The sequence below is a fragment of the Filobasidium floriforme genome (genome assembly GCF_021052385.1).
Source record: "Filobasidium floriforme strain CBS 6241 chromosome Unknown HD553scaffold_1, whole genome shotgun sequence".
Classification (NCBI taxonomy): Eukaryota; Fungi; Basidiomycota; class Tremellomycetes; order Filobasidiales; family Filobasidiaceae; genus Filobasidium; species Filobasidium floriforme.
The window spans coordinates 1,916,536-1,940,146 of record NW_025763622.1 but is presented as its reverse complement, the minus strand read 5'-3'; the positions used below and the strand labels follow the sequence as shown (position 1 = coordinate 1,940,146).

The window sequence follows — 23,611 nt, the reverse complement described above, 5'->3', positions numbered from 1 at the left end:
GTGAAGTACAGCGCCGTTCTCGGAAGAGAATCCGTGTAGCTCACGAGTGCGGCTCTCATCTCCTTCTAACGTATGCCGTGCCGTCGGACCGAAAGTGCTTTGAGGAGTGATGACTCAAGCGAGACCGAAAGCGATTCGAGGAGTCCTCATTCAAGCGAAAATAATGGCGAAAGAACGTCCGTAAATTGGTTTGAGGAGTGCTCTTTCAAGCGAAAGTAATGGCGAAAGAACGTCCGTAAATTGGTTTGAGGAGTGATAATCCAAGCGAAAGAATTTGATGGTTCAAGCGAAAGTGTTCTGATGGCTCAGGCGAGAGTATTGGGCGAAGTAGAAGGGACATCCGCGCAAAGTCGCAGTAGATAGAAAAGTTCGAGGCAAATAGTAGAGAGACGCGCGGGTCCCGTGAAGCGTGTCCTTCGGACGGCCAGAGATGATATGTTATGGGCCTATGGGCGATGTAGACAGTCGGTGTCGGTCGCGCGATAGTCTGGTGAAAGACTACCGCGCCAGTGCAGCGGATATACGTGGAGATATGCATTGTGGCCAAAGAAGGCATGGGCGGTATAGACCTTTGGTGTCGAATGCGCGAGGGAGTGATGAAATATGATGGCTTCCGTAAGGTGCGCCGTTGTGATAGCTGGGATCGGTACAGAACCAGCTCTCGGTGCAGTACGAGCGAGACCTCGTGCGAGAGCGTGATACTCGTCAGAGTGAGCTGATTGCGGGAACGCTGAAGATTGGTGTGATTGCTGATGTTCCAACGAAATGAGAGTGAAACTGAGAGATTCGTGGTGTTACTTGAGAGCGATTGATACAGTGGTCCTTTTGAGTGCCGCGGAGGCCGGTCATATTCGTCGAGGTTGGGTCGAGCAAGGGCTCAAATCCTGCTCGCGTTTGGTCGACGGAATGAGAAGATGAATGGCGATAAGGAGAGACGGAACGAGAGATAGGGTTTGAGACGAAATCCGTGTAGCTAAATTGAGCCGAGCTTGCTTCTTCAGATTAATTGAGTCGAAGTTTCTTTGCCGGAGCGACTTCCATTCCAGCAGCCTTCATCATGTCGATAAAGCTGATCGTTCGTTTATTAGCAGACGAGGATGGCTTGACGGCGGCAGCCGAGGATGGCTTGACGGTGGCAGGCGAGAGAAGCTTCAGGGTGCCAGACGAGGAAAGCTTCAGGGTGCCAGACGGAGAAGGTTTGACGGTGGTAGACGCCGGCTGATCGGCAGGCTGGCTTCTCGTCTTGATTTGAAGTTGATAAGGTTCCAACTTTTTGGGCATGTTGTATCTCTCGAACGTTCTCTTCCACTTGTAACCTCGGCAAATATCGATGGCGTGTTGCAAATCGAGTCCGCTGTGCAGTGTTATGACACAATCAGTACCGAGTGGACAAGCGCCACGATCAAAATAGACAAGATCACTTACTGGTCGAGGAAGCGCTTTAAAGGTACGCCCAGTATACGCAGCCATTCCTTTCGCTCCCGTACTGCAGGACAATCTTTATCGCAAATCGATCCCACGATCAGTAACGAATTGACAAGCGCCACGATCAGTACAACAGACAAGATCACCTTTACCAGTCATGAGGTGATCGAGAAAGGCGTCGTAGAGAGCATGAGCTTCTTGTGTCAAGTGGCCTTCAAGAGCGTCGGGAGCGTTGGGATCATAGTGTATGTCGAAAATATTGACGTTGAGGTTCCTCCCATGTGTAGCGCCGGTGAGCAGATTCATCAGTACCTCGAGCGCTGATGTCAACCCGGGAGTACGGTATGGCAGGGCAACCCGCTGGGTGTTAAGCAGGATGCTTGGGGAGAAATCGATTCCTCTATCCATGAGCGCCTGTACAGTGAGGGTTGTGCGCAGTGAGGGTTGTGCGCAAACGGGACACTTTGTTAGCGATTTGCTAGGCGCGCGTTCCACCGAGGCGCGACCCTACCTGTATCTTCCGATTTACGCCCTTCCTCCTATGACTTCTCCATCTTCCCTGAAAGCTGTCGCTAGTCTTTCCAACGTAACCGCGAACTTCGACATCCTCTTCATCGTGAAAAGCGAGTAAGTAGATTCCCGTGTCATTGCTCGTGAGGTCTCGTCGATTTTTGGGCATCAAGTCCTGTAGATTCAAGTACGGGTACGCGTTGGGTCCTCGAGCTTCCAGTCGGTTTAGAGCATACGAGAGAGTCCCTCCACCCGCAGCTGAGATGGTGAGGCCGCATGCTAGAACCTTTTCTAGGTGGTCGAGAGGTTCTTGATGTTCGAGAAGCCCAATCCAGTCTGCAATTTGAACGCTGCGGATCCTGGTGATCCTATCTCTCTGAATCAAGTCATGAAGGAGTGGACGGTGACGCTTGGCCTCATCTTTGTAAAGATCGGGAATGGTATCGTAATAGGGCATGTCGTATATGTGTGAAACCTAAGAAAAGGAACCAATTTATCGACAGCTGTGGGAAGAGATCGACTCGATTTAAAAGAGCTCGATCAATCGTCACCCAGGAAGGAACGGAACCTTCGAGCGGTCGTGTTTCGGGTGGACGCAGGCGCGCGCTTTTGTGTGGCCTGAACTGGCCGGGTCGCAAATCGTTTATAAGAAGCGACGATCCTCATCAAAGGGTCCTTTGAGAATTTTCTTCGCCTTCCTCTTTCCAACGTCAAGATCATACCTGCTCCGACAGAATTCCTCGCTCCTCTAATTCTCATCGCTCATCGCTCCTTCATCCCTCATCACTGTTTCACCCTTCATCTCCACTGCTTCGCCAAGATTCTCGACCATGAATTACTGTGATGTCCCCGGCTGCTACAGCGGACAATCCATACCCAAGGATGTCAGGAAGCACAACGCTACGGTTATCCATCAACGTCGAGAGGCACGCCACGCCGACGAGAACGACGTCATATCCCTGATCGAGAGCGAGCGAGAGGCTTGGGCCGCCAGCGACCCTAAACGTCACGATATCTTCCTTGCGTTTCAAAAAAGGCATGGTCCCGTCTGGAATATAGACATGGACGGATTCATCAAAGCTCACTACCAGCGGGACGTGAACGGCACAGAGGCTTACAACTCGGAATCACCTTATATCACCCTTCTGAAACCCGCTTCTTATCCCCCGAATCCTTGGGCTATCGCTATCGATGCCAAACAACAGGCAAGTCGACTGAAGCCGCACAGTCCCTCGTTCCTATGCATTGAATTGGAACATCAGGCTGAGACAGACCTTATTGGCTTCCCGACACAGTCAACCCACTCGCTTCGATCCCAGGTCGAAGCCGGTGATCACGCCATCAAATCGCTCTTTGTCGACGATCTAAAGGTGGGGTGCAGCTCTCGCGCGATGAAACCCGTAGCTCGTCGACTCACTCACGCCCCGCAAATAATGATAGATGGATATCAAACAAGTCGCCGCTCATGCTCATACCAAGAAGAAGAACTGCTTGCAGCCACTCCTTGCCATCACGCTTGCTCGCTACGTCGACTGCAGCGATATCGGCGACTTCTACGACGAATGGTTGCAAGCCAGCAAAGTCTTTGCTTTCGACGGTGCCGCTAGAGGCGGTTCCAGCCAAGTCAAGGAGCGGCAATGGCGTACTCTCGACGACTGGGTAAGCTTCGATCAAGCTGTTATGGAATTACGACTCGGTAAGTGCAGCCAGACAGAAGGACTGCGTGCGCCAGGCCGGCCTGGCTCAAAGTCTCTGCGCTAACGACTTGTGAATTCTACCTACGCTTCGCTCTTCAATACCAAACTCGAAATACTATTTCTCTTTGGACCTTATACTCCTTGACTGTTCACTACTCTCAAACGACTCTCTCTTTCCGGAACGTAGACTTCATGAAGGCGTTCGGCGTTACATCCGATCAGATCAGCGAGTTTGTGCTGCTGGATGGTATTACGTCTTGGAACCTGTTTGGCACGTGTTGTTTCTCTGAATGCACGTCTCTTTGCTAACTGGTTGCTGGACACACAGGGAGATTATTCACCAGTCTCATGGGCGACCGACTTGGCAAATTCGAATATTGGCCTGGCGTAGACGAGCAGGCGAAGGGTGTAGGTCTATATGGATTACGGACCAATCTACACAAGAACCTCAGAACCTATGAAAGCGAGTGGAAAGCTGTTCGCAGTCAAGGACAAGGTAAGTCATCGGATACCGAGGAATAGACAGGAACAGGGTACAGTAGTAGGGTCAAGCGCTGATCCTGCCTGCGCTATACCACTAGTCACCGATGTCGCGCTCAAAAAAGTCAGGTCATCCCACTACGCACAAGACGACCTAGGTCTCGATGAGGTCGCGGAACGCATCGAGACCGACAGTGACGCCTTCAAGATTTTCAAAGTCCATCTCAATCCGTTAGCCCATGGATACCGCGGTCAGAGCCGGGGTACTGTCAGCCGAATGTGCTTGCTGCACTTCATCAATCTGGGTTCGGACAGGTCCAACCGGAGGTGGACCAAGGAAGAGCTCAAGGCAAGTCCGTGTATGATGCTCCTGTGCTTCAGGTCATCTAGCTGATGATCACGCCGGGCGCCTCGTAGGTACTTCGAACCGGCGCCAACGTATGTCACGTGGTATAAATGCAGGCGATCAATAGCTCACGCAACGATCCCCCTTTAGGCCTGCCAAGTCACCGGATCGGTCATGCCGCTGGCTACAGCTGTCGCAATCGGCGCGATGGCTGGTCTCTCCGAACGTACCCCATTTGCCATTCAAGTAAGTCGGGTACAGCAAATCTCCCACAGTTTCCTCCAGTCTTACGATTTCTACAGATGCGTTACAAGGTCATGCGAGCTCAGGACGACTTGTAACGTGCTACTGGCAACTCGTTTGAAGCTTACTTAATACCGACAACTTATGCGAGAATACGAAATACATACAAGAAATATATGTCAGAATCAGCTCCATGACTTTATGAAAGATAATATATTTACGCACATGCGCTGACAGTTGCCGTGATCTCGACCTATCCCGACCCGAATTCAGGTCGGGCTGTGATCTGTGACGACTCTTTTTTTCCCCTGCATTCCCACCATCCAGACGCAAACCAGCAGTTGAGCTTCGCTTGCACAGGCTATCTGCCATAATGTCTAGTAAGTATGCGGTGAATCTCGGCCTAAATATAATAATAACCTGGCCAACATTCCGATCCTCCTGATTTGATAGTGATATAGTGAACAGTGTGTGTGCCGAGACTTGCACACGACCTTGGGGCGGAAGCGGATTGCGTCATCACCCTTCCAGCGCTGTGATGAGATACGACCTCGTTCTTCTTGCTCGTACTCTTGATCCCACCACTCCAGCCATTCCTTATTCCCTTGTAATATCAGGAGCAACACCTGGGCAGACGTACAGTTACCAACTGAGCTTCACTTGTGTCAGCTCTTTTCCATCATGTCTAGTGAGTACAAAATGGTTTGCCGGCTTAACTCTGATATCCTGGCCAACACTCCTCATCTCTCTTTAGACAACGCTTCGATCATCCACAAGGGTGCATGTGCGGTCGTGGTATGTTTCCAGCTGGTGGCACTGGTTCTTAAGTACAATACTGAGGCTACATTGTTTCTGGTTTCCTGATTACAGACCGGCGCAGCGTGAGCAAATCATCCGTCTCTACGACGCATCTCATCAGCTGACCCGAAAGCCTTTCGCTTCCATCACAGCTCGGGCATCGGTCTCGCCGCATCGAAACACTTTGCCTCGGCCGGCATGCACGTCGTCATGGTGGACATCAACACGAAGCTCTTGGAGACTTCTGCTCAGGAAGTCAAGTCCATCACTGGTGCTGGGGATGTCTCGCCCATCACCACGGATGTTAGCAAATTTGACGAGGTGATCAAGCTCAAGGAAAAAGTTCTCGACTTGCACGGGGAGATTGCCATCTTGATGAACAACGTGGGCGTCTTGCTTGCTTACGCGAGTGTGTTCTCTATTCAACTGACCGTCGACGTTCCTCTTGCACAGGCGGCCTTGTTGACGAAAACTGCTCCGGCATTCTCGCTCACGGAGCCCGTTGCCAATGTTCACCAGACTTGGGAAGACATCATGTCGGTCAACTTTGGCGGAGTCCTCAACGGGACCCAGATTTTCGCCCCCGTCATGTGAGTCGAAATGTTGCCTGGTGATACCAACATACACTAACTAGCTGTCCCATCGCCAGGGCCCACCAAGAGAACCCCTCGGTCATCATCAACACCGGTTCGAAACAAGGAATCACGTGCCCGCCTGGCAACGCTGCCTACAACGCTTCGAAATCTGCCGTCAAGACCTTGACGGAGCAGTTGGCTCACGAGTTGCGAAACCTGCCCGACAGCAAATGTAGCTCTCACCTCTTTGTGTAAGTCACAGCGCATTCTTCACAATATAACAGGCAGCTCTTCTGATCGATAAATCGACATCTCGTCAGCCCCGGTTGGGTGCACACCGGTGAACGAGGTCGAACTCAGCCCAAGCCGGATGGAGCTTGGACTCCCGAAGAGACCGTAGCCTACATGCTGGACAGGCTCTCTCGAGGTGACTTTTATATCATCTGCCCGGACAACGATGTGACGTCGGTAAGTGGGCAAGCGACCGATGCGTATCACGCTCTGACGCTGAACACATTGCACTCTCAGGACCTCGACAAGCTCCGGATTGCCTGGTCCCTTGGCGACGTCGTCGATAACCGTCCGGCTCTTTCGCGCTGGCACAACGACTACAAGGCTCATTTCGACGACTATATCAAGAATGGCCTCAGGGAAAGACGTGCCGATCGAAGCAGGAGTAGGGGAAGGTTGAACACGACTGATCCCAGCCCTTTGCACGACAACGTTTGAGGCGATACGGTTGCGCGGCCATAGGTCTTTGAGTTGTATCTGAAGCAAGAGCATCAGCGAGGGCAGGGAGTTTCAGCCTTGCTCTACATCAAGATATAGGAATGACATAGGAAACGATATGAAGAAGTGCTCATCGCCTCGATCAAGCTCTTGTGGATGCGCTGAAGGTAGCGTCCGGAGTTTATCCGAGACCTTATACCTGGGAGGAGCTTACATCAATCACTGGCGTAAATTCAGAGACAATGGTGAAGTACGGTATCTATTTATCGAGATACCCGCAGGTAGGACCTCCAAAGCGAAATACCACAGTACAGATATACAGAACAGCAGGAGATAAGCCCATACGGCAAACGCGCTTGCTGCGCAGATCAATCGTCGTCGTCATCCCTCTCCCCTCGCATCGGAGGTGCCTAGGAGTGAGGGAGAAAGAAAGCCTTAGCAGACATAGGATTGTGGCAAGACGAAATAGCACTCACCTCGCGAGCGCCTTCGTCATCCTCGTCTTCGTCTTCCGACCTCGCACGTTTCCTCGTTGGAGCTGTCATTCCCAAAAATACGTATCAGCAAACGTTTTAGCTTGACAGTCCGTTATTCGGGGCCGGATACTCACCATCGGCACTAGCTCCCACCGGCACATTCGCTCCATCTCGACCGAGACCACCTTCAGCAGCATAGGTATCGGCAGCTGCGAGCTCTCGTCTTCGTTTAGCTTGGGCGGCTTCATGACCCCATCCACCTGCAAAATACGGTTCAACTTTGGGTCGCAGAAAGGAGCAAGGTTGAAAAGCCAATCAACTGACCTCGACCGGCGTCATAGTCATCTCGGTATTCATCTCGTACCTGCCCCTCCCGACCTCGATCAGCTCCCCTCCCTCTTCCTATATCATCTCCGTAACATCCCAGTCCACACTCACCTGCCCACCGCTCTTCCCTCGCCCGAACTGTCTACCCTCCTTGTACCCCGGATCCAGATCACACCGGATTATCCGCTCGTCCAACTTGGTCCCCGAGATGTAACGCATCGAAGCTAGGGCTTCGGAGTGCAGATAGTATTCGACGAATGCGAATCCGCAAGGGGTCCTGCGAAAGTAGAAAGGCGACTTTAGTGGAAGTTCAGGTGCATCATATGCTAAGGAGGAATTCCGGGCTGACTTGTTATTTCGGTCAAGGCCCATGATGATACTACGACAGGCGGAGCTAGTCAGACAGCTGACCCGGTACCTCCATGATCGAGAGCTCGTACTCACCGCTTGATTCCACCTCCTTCACTCGGCTCGGCACATTGAGAGAAGACTAGAGTCCCGGCATTCTAGTCAGCAACTGAGGCATACAGGGTACTGAGCAAGCAATCCAGACTGACTCTCGTAAATCTGAGCTTCGGTCGTGTAGAAACTCAAGTTGCCCACGTATAGCGTCGTAGAGTTGGCCAGCTGATTCCTCTCGTCCTCCCGGCTGACCTGCGGATGTTTCAAAAAGTTCAGATGCATCTCTCGGCGATGTATCAAAGTCCGTCTCACCCTATTCTTGTTGTCCTTGTAGCTGGACGGCATGTCCAGCCGGTCGACAATGTGAGCCATATTGGAGCGTGTTTTGAGCTCGATAGCGGCCTTTAGATTTTGGCAGACGGGCTCTTGTCAGTCGAATAGCTGATGAATGGCTTATCCAGAACCGCTGTGCTTTGCAGGCGCATTGCATGCTGACAAACAAGGAGTTAAACATCGAACAGGTGAATATTCAAGAGAGAGACATCGACAACAATCGACCTCGCAACCATGCACGAACCGACTTAATCACGTGACATGACTCGAGTGACATGGGATGACGTTCGAACATCATATTCACCCTTCGACCCTCCCAACCCTGTCACTAACAGACCTACTGCTTCTGAATCCCAAGACCATGCTATAGTACTCGAATCCAGACATCACATCCTAGATCACATGGTATGCTTGGACTGCGATGGCCGACACGCAAGGTCTGGCGGGACTGCCACTTTTGCGGACAATCTGCACTCGTCGAACGGGCGACGATCTCGGATTGGAACTGCGTCAATCCGTTGTGTGGGCAGAGGAATCTAAGTCATGTAAGCGGGCGTCCCGGAAGATTTGGTCAGGCGGTCTTCATACTGAGGTATTCAGAATTTCGTCAGAATGACGAGGTAGTAGCCGCCACTGCCACGGATAGACCCAACGGTCAAACAGGTCAGTCTCTTCACTCGACCCGAACGTAGGGCTTCTTAGCTGACTCGCAGCTCTTACGTGACAGACGTATTCTCGGAAAGAATACCATCCACCCCGGTGGAAAGCCCATTCTGTGCACAATGCGAAGAAAGCTTGCAGGCTAGTCTGGACTTTCGATCTAATTATCAGCTGGGGGACGATGATGTAAGTAGCTCCTACCAGGCCATTCCCCCTGCTGTCCTGACTCGCGCATGGTATACTCATTAGATTGATTTATTTATCTTCTGATGTGTCACCAGGAAGCTTTCCGGATATTTCAATGGGACATCCAAGCTTTCGAGCGATCCCACCCTCTAGCATGTCCCGCCTGCGAACCCAAGATCAAACGGATCATACAGGAGCGGGATAGCAAGATGAGGGAAAAGATATGGGCGGAGGCGACCGTGAGCAAAGCTGACCCGCTCGATGCCGTGCGCAATGGCGAGAGCGACGGAGATCCTGGTACACTGGATGGGAGGGCTCGCCGGTGGATGCGGACACTTCGCATGGATGCCGAATTATGGGTCTGGAGAGCCGGTTGGTTGGGGTGGACTGCGGGAACGCTACTTTACGCCTCGGTGGCATTCGCGGCAACGGCGACTCGGAAATATGCCTGGGGTGGTATACTTGCGCATTGGTTGACGAGACGTTGGATACCCTGGTGGAGGGCACTTCGATATCGTATGGACAGGGTCGAGGGGGAAGACGAGTGGCAGGCATGCGAGAGAATCATCTCGACTCTACGCCTCGTTACGCTCGTCGGATATACGTTGGGCCTTGGCACCGCGCTGAGTATAGGTCTGGGAACGGAGATGGTGGTAAGTCCTCGCGCAGGTCGTACGATTACCGTTGTATATCTGACTCAAGCCATTCGAAGTAGATTCGATTCTATGCGATCAGCTGTTTACGCTGGATCCGGCCGGGATCGATAGTTGGGCCTGGACTCGAGCGCACGGACACCAAGGAGGTTTCCCTTCGGTCAATCGCCAGAGATTGTGGCAAACCCGTCATCCGCTCGCTCGCCTCCATCGTCACGCGGTCGGCACCGTTGCCACCCGTCAAAGATACATCTATGGTAGAAGAAATGGATTGGGAACCGGAACATCCACGAGCCGTCCCATTACATTCAAGCTTCCAAGAAAATGCTCAAACGCCCGCCAAGAGAACGTTTCCGGCCTTGCAACCAACAAAGACTATGGAATTCGTCGTTTCCGCACCACCGAGTCCGCTTGACGATTGGGCACGTTTCAAGAACGATATTACGACCGAGATGACTCCCATAACGACCTCTCCTACGTTAATGCATCAAGAAGAAACAGAATCCCTAAGCGTCTCCGTTGAAGCGGTCCGACCGCATACACAAACCCCTTTACCAGTTGTCTCGAGCGAAGCATTTCGAATCGGCTATGCCTTCAGCGCGCTTCTCCGAATTCTTGCTATGGTTGCCACGTTGACATCGCGGGCAGGGGCGACAGCGACGTCTCGGTCAGAAGGGTTCCTCGCCGAGGGTCCTTCTATCATTGAGATGATCTCGTCTGCCGGGTCGGGTATGGCTCAGCGGCAGAGGGCGCAAGTGAGTCTGCCACCTTGTTGCTGCCGATATACCTCGCCAGCTGACCCATACTAGCCTCAACAGACAATGACAACACGTCGGACTATCGCGACCTTCGTTCAAGCACTACACTGTATTCACCTGATGTTCCGGTGGGTATCGGCTCATGCCAAACCCATTCGGATCATCGCGCAAGCGGCCAACAAACACGGGTCGCTTATCTACTGGAGGATTTTGGTCGAGTTGTTCTGGGTGGTCAGCGATGTTCTCGTCTGGCTGACAGTGTAATTTGTACTTCACCATTATACCACGGATCGAATATTGCATTGCAGGAGGAATCAAGACGTATAGAGATAGATGCTGACTGCGCTCAAGCAGAAAATGGGTTCTGCCTGGTGTTCAGCCGGGCGTTCCTTCGAAAGAATGGTATTTAAGGATGTTAACGTCGGGCTCGAGAGCGGACATTCCTGTCTGGTGACTCACCTCCCATAAATCGGTCGGCAGCTTCACGTTGCTCGCCGCTGCTCCTCTTAAACGCTGCGATGCCGATCAGGATGCCGCCCGCGAAGACTAATATCCATCGAAACGCGCATCAGCCTGAGCTGTATCCTTTTGCAAGACGCGGGACTTACAGATGATAGAGTTGATCAACCAGATAACACCTGGAAGAGTATCGGTAGAGGAAATGAGCCAACTCGGTACTTTTGTGAGACCGATGGGAAACTTACCCCAGACTCGAGGTCCAAAGAAGCCGATCATGGCTGCGAACCTGCTAGCATCTGAACCGTTGACCTTTCTCTTGATCGTGTCTGTAACGCAACATCAACGGGTTTAGCATATCAGTCCATGCCAGGTTAGATCTGAGCAATAGTCAAAGCTGACTCGCCATCGATGATATCCCATATGGCGTAGAAGCATCTTGATGAAGGCAGCGTCTTTTGAGCAGCAGAAAAACGTCAAAGTCCAGCTCGTCGACTCACGACATCACGCCGATGAACAGGACCAAGAACCGTAAAGGTACCGAATCGTAGATCAGCCAACAGAGCTTCAAAATGCCGGATTCGAAGTTGGTTCTCAGTCAGTCTAGCAATATGGACGAAAAGGAGGAGAGAATGTCGCGCTCACCGCCAACAGCCCGGTGAAGAGCGGGACGGTGATCCAAGCGATCCACGAGTTTCGAGCCCACCAGAGCGTGATGAGAAACCCTACGGCCAGGGCACATGTAGCACTGACCCGCATGCGATAACATCAGGACATCCATCCGGGATCTGATGCTTGTTCGCTTTCGAACTACTCGTGAGGAGACCAGACTTACATCTTGCTAGCATTGATATCGAATCCACAAGCGATCAGGGCCGCTCCGATCAGGCTACTTCCCAGGTACCCAGCGGGTAGGGTAATCTATACCCCGATCCATGAAGAGGATCAGTCCGAATACCACTAGACGTTTACTGGATCGTAACCATCGCTTTTATGGCTTCACTCACGGCGGGAACCCCGCCTCGCATCCGGGTGGCACCTCCTTCGTCCGGGTCCAGCTGGATGGACTCGATAACGGCGCAGGTGACGACCTGTTGGCAAGATGAGGCGGGATCAAGCCTGAAAGGATTAGCATGACGGAGTTGTAGAGTCGAAAGTCGAAGCAGACTCACACCCGCGAAAGCGTGAGAGCTGTTTATCGCCGACCACGAAGAAAAACCGGTTGTTCCAGCCAGTGAGCCCTCTACATTGCATCGTACTAGCTGGTGTTCACTCACGCTTCGTGCATCCCAACTACCTGTTGTTTCCGTTATACGTCCACCGCACAAGTAGTATATAGCCATAGACCATGACACAGCCGCAATCAGTCGTCTCTACTGCAGCGGGGTCAACGGGTCGATTAGACGAGCAAATGGTACTTACGAGCAGTTTGAAAGGGTAGATGATCTTGTTGAGTAGAGGAGCTACGAGCGATTCGGTTAGCTAGAGCCTATGGTCAGTAGGGAGATGCGACCAGGAACTCGCCATGCCATACTGTACAGATCCCAAGCAGCGACTAGATCTCAGCAATGCCATGGTATGTCAACATGAGAGAACACGAGATGGCTTACATAGAGCGATTACCAGAATGTACCCGCTGCAACCATTCGCTCTGGAGATTAGCCGATTCGATATTTATGATTCATGGTGCAGAACTCACGCTGCTACTCCCAGGGTGACCCTACAAAGAGAAATGCAAAGAGGTCAGAATCAGCTAAGACACGCCGCTTCAAGATGATATTCGAGTCATGTACTTTTGGGTATCATTAGGCGTCAAGACGTCTGAAGTGGCTCGCTTGACGAACGTATGGTGCTCCGTTGGCGGAAAGGTAGGAGACATCACGAGCGATTTGAGATGATTGTGATCCTATGGAGGTTGTTCTAAAGAGACACGACGAGCTGTGAGCTAGTAGCTACGAGCTGGTACGAGATCGACTAGGAGACTCTATCACGGTCGATGTCGAAAGCAAGTTGCAACCTGCTTTTATCGATCTTGTTTGTTTGTTTGTTTGTTGTTTGTTTACCTCGGTTTCGCCGATCGCTGATCATCATCAACTTTGATCGCTTACACAAATCTCCGCCGTTCCCCGCAGCCCGCAGCGCCCCGGTGAAGCTGATCAACCTGAAACTCCCGACGACCCCCCGCGTGCTCGCGCCCGGCAATAGATTTTGAGACTTCTCGCGCTTCACTCCTTGATTTACGCTGATTTACGGTCGCGGTAAATTGACCCAATTCTGATCACGGTTTCGCCTCTAGGATACCTTCTATACATCGGAATGTTGAGATAAGACATGGAAACTGATCTACAATGTACCCTCTACGATCCTATCTTACCTAGGAACGCGGCTCGTGATGCGTCGGTGAGCTCGATATTTCACGAGCACATTTGATTATATGCAGTCGATTTAGGAATCGGCATGAGCACGTGACCGCGGTAAACACCTTTTTGCTTTTAGCATCCGGTTACGGACCCGGATACCCTTGATAAAAACTGTGATGGCACCGTGGATGTACCCTCTACCTGCCTATACTACCACTTATAAGACCCTGGTTTTCGTTGCTGGTAATGTCGAAATTCGACACGAAGAAATGCAAAGTCGTTCCAATTTATCTCCTTAAATCGGGCTTATTTCCACCCTTCACTTGCGCTAGAAGCGATGGCACTTGCGCTAGAAGCGATGGCAATGCCAATCGATGTCTCTTCCGAGTTGCGACTGGTATCGTTGGTGATATTATGATTGATTACAGACAAGAAAGGGTATAGATAGTCACCTCGGACGATGTGTACGTTACAACAAGGGCAAATTTCCTCTGTCCAGATCAACCCCGCGGCGACTTTCAAGTCGTATCAATTGCTAGCTTCTTATAAGAATCCCCTGCCATCCCCAGACCGCCGACCGGATCCCCTCGGAACCATCCGAAATCCTCCTCGTCCTCCCAATAGTCCTTCCCTACCATCTTGAGCATCTGTTCCAACAGTTTCCGGCGTTCGAGGGATTGATCTTCGTCGCTAGGTAGTCCTGGATGTCCTTCGTAGATGGGGGAGGAGAGAATGGGTTGGTCGAGGACGAAAGTCTTCTTCTTGTCCGCAAAGGCGGAATCGCTTGGCAGGTTGATGGTCATTCGGAGTTGATACTATCAAGATGAGAGGAAACAACGGGGGCATTCGATCAGCCTCGATGCACAGGTTCAAGGAGAGACCGATTCCAAAATCATATAACTCACAACGAGGCTCGTGACGTCGGTGAAAATGGTCGGCAGACCGTTGATCTGAACAGTCCCCATCTGGACCATCACCTTGCTCCATCCATCTCCGTCTTCCTCGGTCCCGCTCCAGATCCCATCCTTGGTCAGTTCGAACCCGAACCCTTTCGGACCCACAGTCACGCCCGTCCCCGAGCCGGATCCCATCGCAGACGAACGAGAGGGTTCGATGACCTCTTCGAAGGCTTTTGCGACTCCCGCCGAACGTTTGTTCGTCTGGATCCGTTGTTTCAGGTCGAAAGAGATCTCAGATCGGGTCAGGTCGATGGAAGAGGGCGTGCGAGAGGTGAACGTGAGGAGGAGATGATAGGGGATAGGACGGCTTGGGGGCCACAAGTCCAGATTTGGTGTGGCGAACTGTACGGTGAACCGGATCATCTTGTCAGTTAGTTTTCGAATCCTCAAACTGTATCAGCATGACCGAGTGGACCTGCCTGTATTCTCACAACCCCCTCAGTGGCTTCATCGCCCCGAGACTTCTTTTTGAACAAACCCCCTATCCCTCCAGAGGCCGTCACCTCCCAAGCATCCTTGACGATCTCGGATTTCCACTTCTCTGGTACGTCGGCAACTTCATTGGGATTCGTCCGAGCGAGGAGGGTGGAGATGGGTGCGAGTGAAGGGGGAGATGATGATAAGCTGAATGGCATGTAGAGGATCGGAAGAATGATGGATTCGCTATGATGAACCAGGATTATTAGCTTGGGTGACCAGAGCCTGGATCGAAAGGGTCGAGGATGGCTTACGATTTCGTCCGACCCATGCTCTTCCGTTCGACGAGCACAGTGACCTGATATCGACCTTTGCTCGACAAGCGACAAGTCAGCTTCCATTCGCCATGAGCAGGAATCTACCTACTCACAGTATCCCACAGAACCTCCCGCGAACCGAGTAGACTCTAGTTGCAAAGACGGCGGCATCCTCGTCCCCCTCTCATCCTGGTCGGGGAAGACGAAATCAAAATTCACCACTCCTCCCGCACTTCCAGCTTCAGCCTTGGTGATATGCTGGACAGTGCTGAAGAGCTTGGTAGCCACCCGATGGTTGACGGGTTTCGCGCTGGCTCGGGCAGCTCCTACTTGAGCGTCTACCCCGCCGAGCGCTGTTACAGTATTGAACCCTGTGGTGTTGTAACCGGTGGACATGGCTTCGACGGATACGTACTGTGAGTCAAGAGACAGAACGTGATCGTGAGCGTGAGGTCGGGTCTTAAGTGACCGGGTGATCTCCGTGGGGCGAAGTAGGGACTGACCTGGTACCCAGCGAACTCGATGGACAAGGATTCGATCTTTCCCGGATCTTCGAGCTGGACGACACCCCGGATAGTATCGCCCGAGCAAGCCACGAGCCTGCCATTCGAGGGTATGTCCAGGAGAAGGCCCTCTTTCGAAGAGAGACCGGTCAAGGTAGCGCGTACGTTCTTGGACTTGAATAGCATTGTGGTGTATGTCGCTGAGTAGCTGAGATCTATGGCAAGAAATTGGAGGACCAGACTATCGCTGTGCAGGTTGGGCGACATCCTTATATATAGCCATTCTCCTTGTATTCTCTAGCCGGCGACCATGACGCAACATCGCGCCGGGGATCGTCCCCTCTCTCTCTCTCGCTTCCAGCGATGCCGGGGAATTCTTCTCAGGCACGCCGACCTCGAGCCTCTCTTGGCGGAAGACTCGCTGCCGAAACGGATGTCACCTGACCGAGATCAGCCGGCAACCCTATCGAGCCGTCGAGGCTGGCAGGCCGAGGTCGAGACTCATGGTGACATGGTGTACATGGTGATAGACATAGAGTCTACACTCGAACCTCGTTGCCGAACGACTCTCGCCGAGTGTCTAGTCAGTGAGTGGTCACAACTGTTGGCCTGGGGCGTCGCCGATCAGCATACCAGCATCCTCCTGCACCTATCGATGAAGCGTTGGCCGAGCCGGGACAAGAAGCAACAGGAAGATGCTCGTCGCCACCTGATCAAAGTCGAGCTCTGTCGAGTTCTGAAACCCAGTCCATCATATAATCATCATTCCCTTTGGCGTACAAAACCGAACCTCTCCATCATCCATGTCAAAAACACACCCTTCTCCTGCTCCTGCACGTGGTCCCCTCCCGTACGAACCCTTACGTTCACTTGCCCGAAGGAGGGTTGTAGTTGGCATTCCCCTGCCCGTCGTTGTAATAGGTCGACCCGTTCGAGTTGGAATAGTAATAGCTCCCATCGTTGTTGGAATAGTGGTAGGCGTTTTGGTTGGGAGCCGAGTCGCCATAGTCGCGGCTGCAGTAGTGGTTACCCTGGTATAGAGAGTGGTGCAAAAGTCGAGTTAGCAAGCGAGTAGTGGGGGATCAACTCTTAGCTCTTAGGGAATGAAAGCGTTGTAGGTGCTGACCTGGTCGTTGGTACCGCTGCTCTTGTAATCGTAACCCTCGGGCATCTTATCGATTGTTGTTCTGTCTCGAATTTGGGTTTTATCGGTTGATTCTGGTTGTTGAGGTTGACACCAAGTCGGGACGCAGTATAGATGTGTGGATGGTATGGATGGAGCAGCGTAATCAATGGTAGTGGGAGAGATTGGCTCGCAAGACGTGGCCGTCACCGTGTATATACCGTCTGCCCTTCGAGACCTAGCCCTGTCGGCGGAGATACCAAAACCGGAGTATCTTGACTCGAACGCACGTGCGGATCCGAAGACATTCCCTCGAGACCCCATCCAGCAACGCCGACGTTGTCGGATCTCGTTCGGTTCGCGCTGTGCACCTTGCGATAGAAAGCGGAAGAACAGTAAGATGCTATAGCGTGAACGGCATACTTGACAAGCGTTCTTTTAGCTTTTTTGCCTCGGGGCAGATGTTGTTCAGCTCTAAACCGGAAGGGTAAGCGACATTAGAGAGTCTCCCGACATTAACGCCCATGACTCAGGACCCATAACGCCCCGTATATTTCGCCGGCGCACAATCATCGTACTCGATAATCCGCTATGTACATCGCAAGCCTCGAACGAAATTCCCTCAGGGTCACCTCGGCTGATCCCCCCCTATCCCTCGTCCTCGCACAATTCCCTTCCTCATCCTCAACTCTACTCGCAGAGCACAGAGATCGACTCGTTCGGCACATCGGTACTCGCCCATTTACCAGATCTCGCTGGTAACTTGATGGCGCGTCGAACGAATGGCACTCGGCTGATTGGGGTGTCTGCTTGGTTGGACATATGCCAGATCTCGCTGGTAATTTGGTGATGCGTCGAACAGATGGCACTCGGCTCATCGTAGTGTTTGTGTTGTTGCCACTCTCTCCGTAGTGGTCGGTCCTGTCTATGTCGAGGCTGAACTTGCAGCTGCTTCAACCTCTTTCTTATCGTTTGCTTCATCGCTCACCCCGGAGCGACTGCCTTTCCTCTCTACCCCCCTCTCGGTCCTTCTCTACCTTCCTCTTGGATCGCACTCGTCGTCATCGAGGAAGGGTCGACAATTCCATGAATTACTGGCCTTGTTGGTTCGCAGCAGACGGATCTTGCGAGGGAGCAGGAGTGTACTTTTCATAGCCTTCGCCATTGTCCCAACGTTTCGAGCCGTCGGGGTACTTGTCGAACGAACTTCCGTCCTTGTTGTCGTACCTATAAGCGTTTGGGTTGGGGGCGGAAGGGTTATAATCGCCAGCGAACCAACGATTGCCCTGTAGTACGATGATCAGATAGGATCAGCTTCAACAAAGACAGTGGAAAGATCACCCGGCCCATATTTAGAGAGACGCACTTGTTGGTTGGTACCGTAGGTAGGGTAGCTGTAATACTGGTCGGACATGTTGATTTCGATGTAAGAGGTATTAGAATCCGTTGAGCGATAAGTCAATAAGAGCACGGGAAGGCAAAGAAGAAGAAAAAACGTAGAGGGGAACGGACCGGTATATATACCTTTTCGGTACACAGCTTGTCGGAGCTTACTCCGAACCCTGTTCTCTTGGCCATTGAGCGTGGAGCGGACAGAAAGACACTACGAAGGAGTATCCTGCGATACGGTGCACGTGCGGTCCCGCTGCTTGATAAGCTGAATGAAACCTGAAACTCGCCGGGCGACCCCCGGCCCGCGATATTATCCTCTCCGAGTCATTTGATCACTGGCGGATATTCCGAGGTCGTCGGACTTGCGTGCTACTCCTCATCATCGGATTGCTTGCCTACCGATGATTGCGCCGGTCGTGTGACATTGCAAATTTGATCTGTGTGGTGCAACTGAACGTCAACGCGGCGAGAGCTTGCCGGTTGTTGAAATTCTCTGCATTTTCCCGTCCGTCCCGAACGCCAATTTTCCGACAGGCTGGTGTCTACGTCGAAGACCGCTCGAGCAGTAGCCATATGAGAAATGACGTTTGAAGTTCCGCCTTTCAGAGGGTCGACGAGGTGACTTTCGATCCGGACCCAACAAGCTTCTTGATCGGCCAAAGTACTCCGCGGTGTTTAATGACGAGGTCAGTTAATCGAATTGGTTGCATCTGGACAGAGCGGTTTCCGTTTGATTTTTGATTGATCAGTTCTTCCGATCAAAAGGCGTGATGGCAATGCGAGACGAGACTTACTGGGACCAATCCATCAGCTCAAACCGTCCAGTCGAAGCGTGTTCAGGGCCATCTGTTACCATTAATGGTGGATACCATGTATACTCGTGTACTCATTTGTTATTGTAAATCGGGTCGAACCAAGAAGTTGGAACAAAAAAAGCTCAAAGCCCTCTCTGATCTCTGCCGGCCATCTCCGGAAAGGTCGCGGTCGAAGCGCGTAGGGTGGGCTGATCAGCTTTTGATTGATCTCGTTTTACACCACTCATACTCGTCTGCCTCCCCCAAAGAGACCGTCATCTCTACGGTCGCGATCACCTGCGTCATCATACCTTCCTTGAACACCTGTCAGCCATGTCATCAGCCGTTCCCGTAGACCCGCTATCTCGATTCACCTACCATCGAAACTTGACGACAAACACGCCAGAGTTCACATTCGCGGTCGAAACCGCTGGCAATCAAAGGATCCCTCGATGCGATCAGACGACCCTGTTACAACTGCTCGATCCCAGTAGAGCTCCTTTCCCACTCAAGGAACAGAGCACCGCGTTCTATACCGCTCAATGTGCGCACTATGGGCTGCCAGAGAGAAAGACCAAGGAACCGGCCAAGAAGACGTTGATGGCAGCGTTTGATCAGCAAAAGGGGACGCTGCGAGTACCAGCCCATATCCTGGCTAGGGAGAAACAGGCAAAGAAGCAGTTTGAAGCCGCTGCCAAACAGATTGAGGCTGAAGCGAAAAAGGCAGACGCCGCAGCAAAGAAGGCGGAGGAGGAGAAGAGAAAGAGGATGGAAAAGTTTGAAGAGATCGCCAAGGTCAGACAGAGGGCGTTGGCGGATCTGGCAAAGGTGGATGCTTTTGAGAAGAAGTTATTGGGCGGGTCAGCCGGATCATCGAAGCCCAAGGCGGCGGGAGCCAGTGCTGCTGCAGCTATGGCAAAAAAGAAGACGCCTGCGAAGCAGGCTGCTACGGCCCCGGCTTCGACTTCAGCAGCAGCGAAAAAGACTACAAACAAGACGACAACGGCAGGAGCAGCGCCTACGACCAAGAAGTCTGCCACCACCAAGACCACAGCCTCGGCTGTCAGGACCGAACCTGACAACTCGCATCTACCCTTCCTGTCCGACCGCCAACCTCGATCTTACGGCCAAGCGGCATCGTCCTCATCGGCGTCATTTGGAGTCCAGGCGGCCCATAAATCTGGCTCCTCCGTTACCGGTAGGCGGACCAAGCAGGCTGTCAAACGGAGCGAACCAGCCTCTGTTCCGTCTTCTCGGGTCAAAGCGGAGCCGGTCGTCAAGGCCGAAGTGTACGAGACCAAACCTACACTCGCACCCCAAGTCCAGCAGGAATATAATTTCCATTACGAGTACGATAAGTACGACGGGCTCGACGACGCAGATGATGACTTTCATTATTGGAATAACTATGATGTTAAGCCATATTAGACAAGACGAAGGTCTTTGTGCAGTGAGTCGATTTGGAAACACAAGTTCCCGAGCACAGCCCATGGCAGCTGACCGAGTCGCTTAAGCCAGTTCTTGCACGACTTGCTGAAGGTGTCTCTGCCAGAGTTGGAGGTCGGTTGAACCACCTCGACCAGGCTTGTTGTATGCCTTAAAGCTGTTGGAATGATATACCTTGGTGCCATGCTTGTCAGGGCGTCGGTTGGGACAGACTCGTGGCAGAGACATCTGGTAGGAGCCGGTCGCAATCCAAGCTGCACATTCTAAGAGAGCAGAACGTATTCCTTCGTATGTAAATTGTGTAAATCCGTACTCCTAAGTCGGAGCCAGGTACTAGACGTTTGTGATATACAGACAGACAGCCTTCGTACACCAAAGTCGATCACTTGTGACGCCCATCATCGTGGACTGGCGGCTTGGAAGCTACGGCCTTTTTCGACGGGTACGATTGCGCACGGGTCACAGGACCAGTCCTCTCCCGCTACGCGAGCTCCCTTTCATCAAACCAGATCCGTCTCCCGAATTCGAAGACGGTCGTCTGGCCATCGTCCGGGAACGCCAGGTCATCCGGCATCCGAATCTTTTCGGCCTGACACCGTCTGACGAAATGACGGTCGTGATACCCAAAGACCCTCGAGGCCTTTGTCCATCGACGGAGGAAGACGTCGTCGGGAACGTGTCCTTCGGCGGATTCGGGTACGCGGTGACGTTCCCTGTAGTCGAGCAAGAGTTTGCTCAACCTGACTCTTAGGCCGTGCACATGCAGGCCGTCTTCCCGGCGAGTCATCGTTCCCGCCCCATTACGCGGGTCCCCACCCATCTCCATGTCATACACCGCAGTCGTCGCGGCAGCATAGATGGACGGGTCCATCGTTTCCTCTTCCAGCACGCTGACGACGTATTGCCGGACGAGATTCCATCTCGCCTCTTGATCCGCATAGGGGTCGTTGGTACGCTTGACTTTCATTTCGAGCGGTTTGACAGCGTCTGATGATGGCGATCAGAGGATAAAGGGGAAGAAGAAGAGGGACAAGCGATGTAGGTCGTAAGCAGATCGTTCACACTACGGTTGGATCGTACGAGATGCAACATGGGAGTTCAAGACGTACCAGCCATATCAGCCGGTCTCATCGGTTTGAACTTGGAGGTATCGCTGGTGGCGTTATCGCTTCGCTCGGTTTCTGGCGCGGTATGCTGCATGATGGGATTTTGAATCACCGAGTCGATAGCGCAATGTGAATGACAGAGAGAAGAATGAGGAGGTGAACTGCCGCACCACTGCTGTGTAAGCGCGTAACCAGTATTTTGAGTAGTATACTCGAATGTCACATGCAACATGCAAGATGTTATACCATGTTGATGGAATTGCTGGCCGCTGGAGTGATCCTTTGATCTTTGATCTTTGATGCGTTGACTCGCGGCTCAACCGGTACGGGGCGATGAGCCATATGCCAAGCCGAGCCACGATGGCCGATATGAATCATAGGCTCATAGCTCATAGGCTCATGCGTTCATAGAATCATAGGAGCGCTGAGCAGGTGATCTGACAAGCAAAAAGAATTATCGTGAAGCGTGACGAAGGGGTAGTTGGGAACCTGCGATGTCGGCTTGTCGGGAGTATGGGCGGTTATCGATATGTCGTAGAGGGGGCAAAGGGGGCAAAAGTCAGTTGTTATCGCATGGATCGAACGGCGGATGTCAGGGGAGGAAGGGATCGGAAACAGTTGTGGCCGTATTGCGCTACGGGCTCCGGCAAGCACCCACCTCTGGTCCCTTTTTCCCAATTACGCTAGTCGTGCTTCTTTATACTAGGACTAGCTTCTTTCACCTATGAGATAGGCGTCTGCTGCTTTGCCTGTGTCTGCCGACGTCACCTGCGGCGCCGTCGATATTCAGTTCAAAAGTTGTTTACTTTGTGAAGCTGAGACTCCAGGGAAACCATAAATCTCGCTTGGTTAGACTCCTAGAGGACCATAGGTGCGCAGGTTGTCTCCATACAACTTGTCTTTTCCGTCTTCTTTTATATATATAACTAGTTTCTTTCACCCATGAGATGGGCGTCAGGTGTTTCGGTGTTTTGTGTTGTTAGCGTTTTGTGAAGTCGTGTCAGTTATGCCAATTTTCACAAAGTCCATTATCTGATTCTAGAGCCGGCCCTGGGCAAAAATTGATAGAAAGGCAATTGTTATAAGAACAATCACATAAGTACAAATACAATGATCAAGAACAGAAATGACAAACAGAAACGTAAAAGAGACCACAAATTACTAAGACTAATACAATTCAACCATCCGACTATATACCACGTTCTTAACCTTCCGTTCCAATCCATATCTAGAATCCTCCAATAGCACCGTTAATCTTCCAGGATGAGTCGCTCTTGAGAAAGCGACATATAATTGACCGTGTCCAAAGACCGGTGATGAAAGGTCAATCCCTACATTGTCAAGAGACTGACCTTGCGCCTATAATTCACATCAATTCAATCAGCTCTCAACTTCACGTTTTCAATGCACTTAATGTAACTTACTTTGTTAATTGTCAAAGCAAATGCCAACCTGACTGGAAACTGTAATCTCCGTAACTTGACAGGTAAGGTCTTGGTCACGGTGTCCAAGGCTATCCGAGGGATTAATACTGTCTTTCCACGATGATCACCCATTAAGATCCTGGCTTGAAGACACCTTCGTCCAACTTGCAAGAGTAGTAAGCGAGTCCCATTGCAAAGGCCTGCCGCAGCATCAAGGTTCCTCAAAAGAATGATAGGTGCGCCGACCTTCAACCGAAGATCATGCAACGGCAGGCCTGGAATTGTAAGGGAGTTCAAATACTCCGGTGGGAATGCTAATCCTTCAGCCAATTCCTCTCCATCCGTTATTACACAGTCGGCACTTTTCAGACTGTGCTCATTGCCTGGCAGCAGATCCAATACTGCTTGGTTGGCAGCATCAACTGAGTCGTTCCGTGCTGCTAAGATGGCCCGCCCGCCAAAGTAATCTGACTGCTGATCCAGACTTTGACCTTCAATCTGAGCGACTTCAGGGAATATGTTGCTAATTAGCACTGGAAGACCTTGAGTTGGGCTCAAAGTCCTTATGTACTGTGGCAACTCGACATGTCCCGCTTCGGTGTTCAATTGCCCTCGTCTATTATAGGCATCCGCGGTACGCATGTCGTACACACGCGGGATGTAGGTTTTCACCTCGTACGGAGGTCCGTTCGGAGACTCTCTCGGAGACTCTCTCG

General features: G+C 52.0%; 12 protein-coding genes across 12 annotated transcripts; 4 read left to right on the top strand and 8 right to left on the bottom strand.

Moving 5' to 3' along the window:
- Positions 1-205: 205 nt before the first annotated feature.
- Positions 206-2,392, bottom strand: HD553DRAFT_321443 (uncharacterized protein; the record flags this gene model as incomplete). Its single annotated transcript, XM_046181227.1, has 6 exons — positions 206-715; positions 799-973; positions 1,094-1,354; positions 1,426-1,498; positions 1,578-1,839; positions 1,955-2,392. The coding sequence occupies 6 exons, from the start codon at positions 2,390-2,392 to the stop codon at positions 206-208; spliced, it is 1,719 nt and encodes a 572-aa protein (XP_046040506.1).
- A 145-nt stretch (positions 2,393-2,537) lies between these two features.
- HD553DRAFT_347327 (uncharacterized protein) lies at positions 2,538-4,897 on the top strand. Its single transcript, XM_046183291.1, has 8 exons — positions 2,538-3,140; positions 3,231-3,305; positions 3,376-3,631; positions 3,961-4,128; positions 4,214-4,461; positions 4,530-4,550; positions 4,609-4,704; positions 4,761-4,897. The coding sequence occupies exons 1-8, from the start codon at positions 2,766-2,768 to the stop codon at positions 4,797-4,799; spliced, it is 1,278 nt and encodes a 425-aa protein (XP_046040505.1). The 5' UTR covers positions 2,538-2,765; the 3' UTR covers positions 4,800-4,897.
- A 257-nt stretch (positions 4,898-5,154) lies between these two features.
- On the top strand, positions 5,155-6,951 carry HD553DRAFT_19116 (uncharacterized protein). The gene is made up of 8 exons (XM_046177020.1): positions 5,155-5,389; positions 5,456-5,496; positions 5,572-5,582; positions 5,652-5,883; positions 5,953-6,089; positions 6,149-6,325; positions 6,395-6,542; positions 6,603-6,951. Exons 1-8 carry the CDS (start codon positions 5,383-5,385, stop codon positions 6,801-6,803), a joined length of 954 nt encoding a protein of 317 aa, XP_046040504.1. The 5' UTR covers positions 5,155-5,382; the 3' UTR covers positions 6,804-6,951.
- Positions 6,929-8,497, bottom strand: HD553DRAFT_330418 (putative 20 kDa nuclear cap binding protein). Its single transcript, XM_046181976.1, has 9 exons — positions 8,321-8,497; positions 8,164-8,260; positions 8,051-8,096; positions 7,956-7,985; positions 7,718-7,883; positions 7,604-7,643; positions 7,414-7,539; positions 7,280-7,341; positions 6,929-7,213 (listed from the first exon to the last, which is right to left on the bottom strand). The coding sequence occupies exons 1-9, from the start codon at positions 8,378-8,380 to the stop codon at positions 7,172-7,174; spliced, it is 669 nt and encodes a 222-aa protein (XP_046040503.1). The 5' UTR covers positions 8,381-8,497; the 3' UTR covers positions 6,929-7,171.
- A 197-nt stretch (positions 8,498-8,694) lies between these two features.
- HD553DRAFT_19065 (uncharacterized protein) lies at positions 8,695-11,035 on the top strand. The gene is made up of 6 exons (XM_046177015.1): positions 8,695-8,886; positions 8,953-9,004; positions 9,069-9,187; positions 9,283-9,840; positions 9,903-10,595; positions 10,650-11,035. The coding sequence occupies exons 1-6, from the start codon at positions 8,749-8,751 to the stop codon at positions 10,860-10,862; spliced, it is 1,773 nt and encodes a 590-aa protein (XP_046040502.1). The 5' UTR covers positions 8,695-8,748; the 3' UTR covers positions 10,863-11,035.
- On the bottom strand, positions 10,974-13,147 carry HD553DRAFT_347323 (peptidase M50B-like-domain-containing protein; the record flags this gene model as incomplete). The annotated part of the gene is made up of 17 exons (XM_046183290.1): positions 13,046-13,147; positions 12,848-12,974; positions 12,754-12,774; positions 12,665-12,690; positions 12,579-12,587; positions 12,477-12,517; positions 12,332-12,351; positions 12,227-12,245; positions 12,062-12,145; positions 11,890-11,975; positions 11,700-11,802; positions 11,555-11,619; positions 11,457-11,509; positions 11,303-11,383; positions 11,207-11,236; positions 11,058-11,144; positions 10,974-10,987 (listed from the first exon to the last, which is right to left on the bottom strand). Exons 2-17 carry the CDS (start codon positions 12,931-12,933, stop codon positions 10,974-10,976), a joined length of 825 nt encoding a protein of 274 aa, XP_046040501.1. The 5' UTR covers positions 12,934-12,974; positions 13,046-13,147.
- A 657-nt stretch (positions 13,148-13,804) lies between these two features.
- Positions 13,805-15,825, bottom strand: HD553DRAFT_347322 (uncharacterized protein). Its single transcript, XM_046183289.1, has 6 exons — positions 15,611-15,825; positions 15,221-15,521; positions 15,105-15,159; positions 14,793-15,036; positions 14,320-14,715; positions 13,805-14,229 (listed from the first exon to the last, which is right to left on the bottom strand). Exons 1-6 carry the CDS (start codon positions 15,794-15,796, stop codon positions 13,933-13,935), a joined length of 1,479 nt encoding a protein of 492 aa, XP_046040500.1. The 5' UTR covers positions 15,797-15,825; the 3' UTR covers positions 13,805-13,932.
- A 651-nt stretch (positions 15,826-16,476) lies between these two features.
- Positions 16,477-16,781, bottom strand: HD553DRAFT_338570 (uncharacterized protein; the record flags this gene model as incomplete). The annotated part of the gene is made up of 2 exons (XM_046182352.1): positions 16,477-16,641; positions 16,737-16,781. 2 exons carry the CDS (start codon positions 16,779-16,781, stop codon positions 16,477-16,479), a joined length of 210 nt encoding a protein of 69 aa, XP_046040499.1.
- Positions 16,782-17,717: 936 nt separating this feature from the next.
- Positions 17,718-18,215, bottom strand: HD553DRAFT_19022 (uncharacterized protein). Its single transcript, XM_046177010.1, has 2 exons — positions 18,100-18,215; positions 17,718-18,019 (listed from the first exon to the last, which is right to left on the bottom strand). The coding sequence occupies exons 1-2, from the start codon at positions 18,145-18,147 to the stop codon at positions 17,825-17,827; spliced, it is 243 nt and encodes an 80-aa protein (XP_046040498.1). The 5' UTR covers positions 18,148-18,215; the 3' UTR covers positions 17,718-17,824.
- Positions 18,216-19,185: 970 nt separating this feature from the next.
- Positions 19,186-20,393, top strand: HD553DRAFT_18939 (uncharacterized protein). Its single transcript, XM_046177006.1, has one exon. The coding sequence runs from the start codon at positions 19,253-19,255 to the stop codon at positions 20,345-20,347; it is 1,095 nt and encodes a 364-aa protein (XP_046040497.1). The 5' UTR covers positions 19,186-19,252; the 3' UTR covers positions 20,348-20,393.
- Positions 20,394-20,437: 44 nt separating this feature from the next.
- Positions 20,438-22,148, bottom strand: HD553DRAFT_303601 (uncharacterized protein). Its single transcript, XM_046178892.1, has 2 exons — positions 21,475-22,148; positions 20,438-21,352 (listed from the first exon to the last, which is right to left on the bottom strand). Exons 1-2 carry the CDS (start codon positions 21,701-21,703, stop codon positions 20,847-20,849), a joined length of 735 nt encoding a protein of 244 aa, XP_046040496.1. The 5' UTR covers positions 21,704-22,148; the 3' UTR covers positions 20,438-20,846.
- A 490-nt stretch (positions 22,149-22,638) lies between these two features.
- HD553DRAFT_266187 (P-loop containing nucleoside triphosphate hydrolase protein) lies at positions 22,639-23,027 on the bottom strand (the record flags this gene model as incomplete). Its single annotated transcript, XM_046177469.1, has 2 exons — positions 22,639-22,830; positions 22,896-23,027. 2 exons carry the CDS (start codon positions 23,025-23,027, stop codon positions 22,639-22,641), a joined length of 324 nt encoding a protein of 107 aa, XP_046040495.1.
- Between the last annotated feature and the right edge of the window lie 584 nt (positions 23,028-23,611).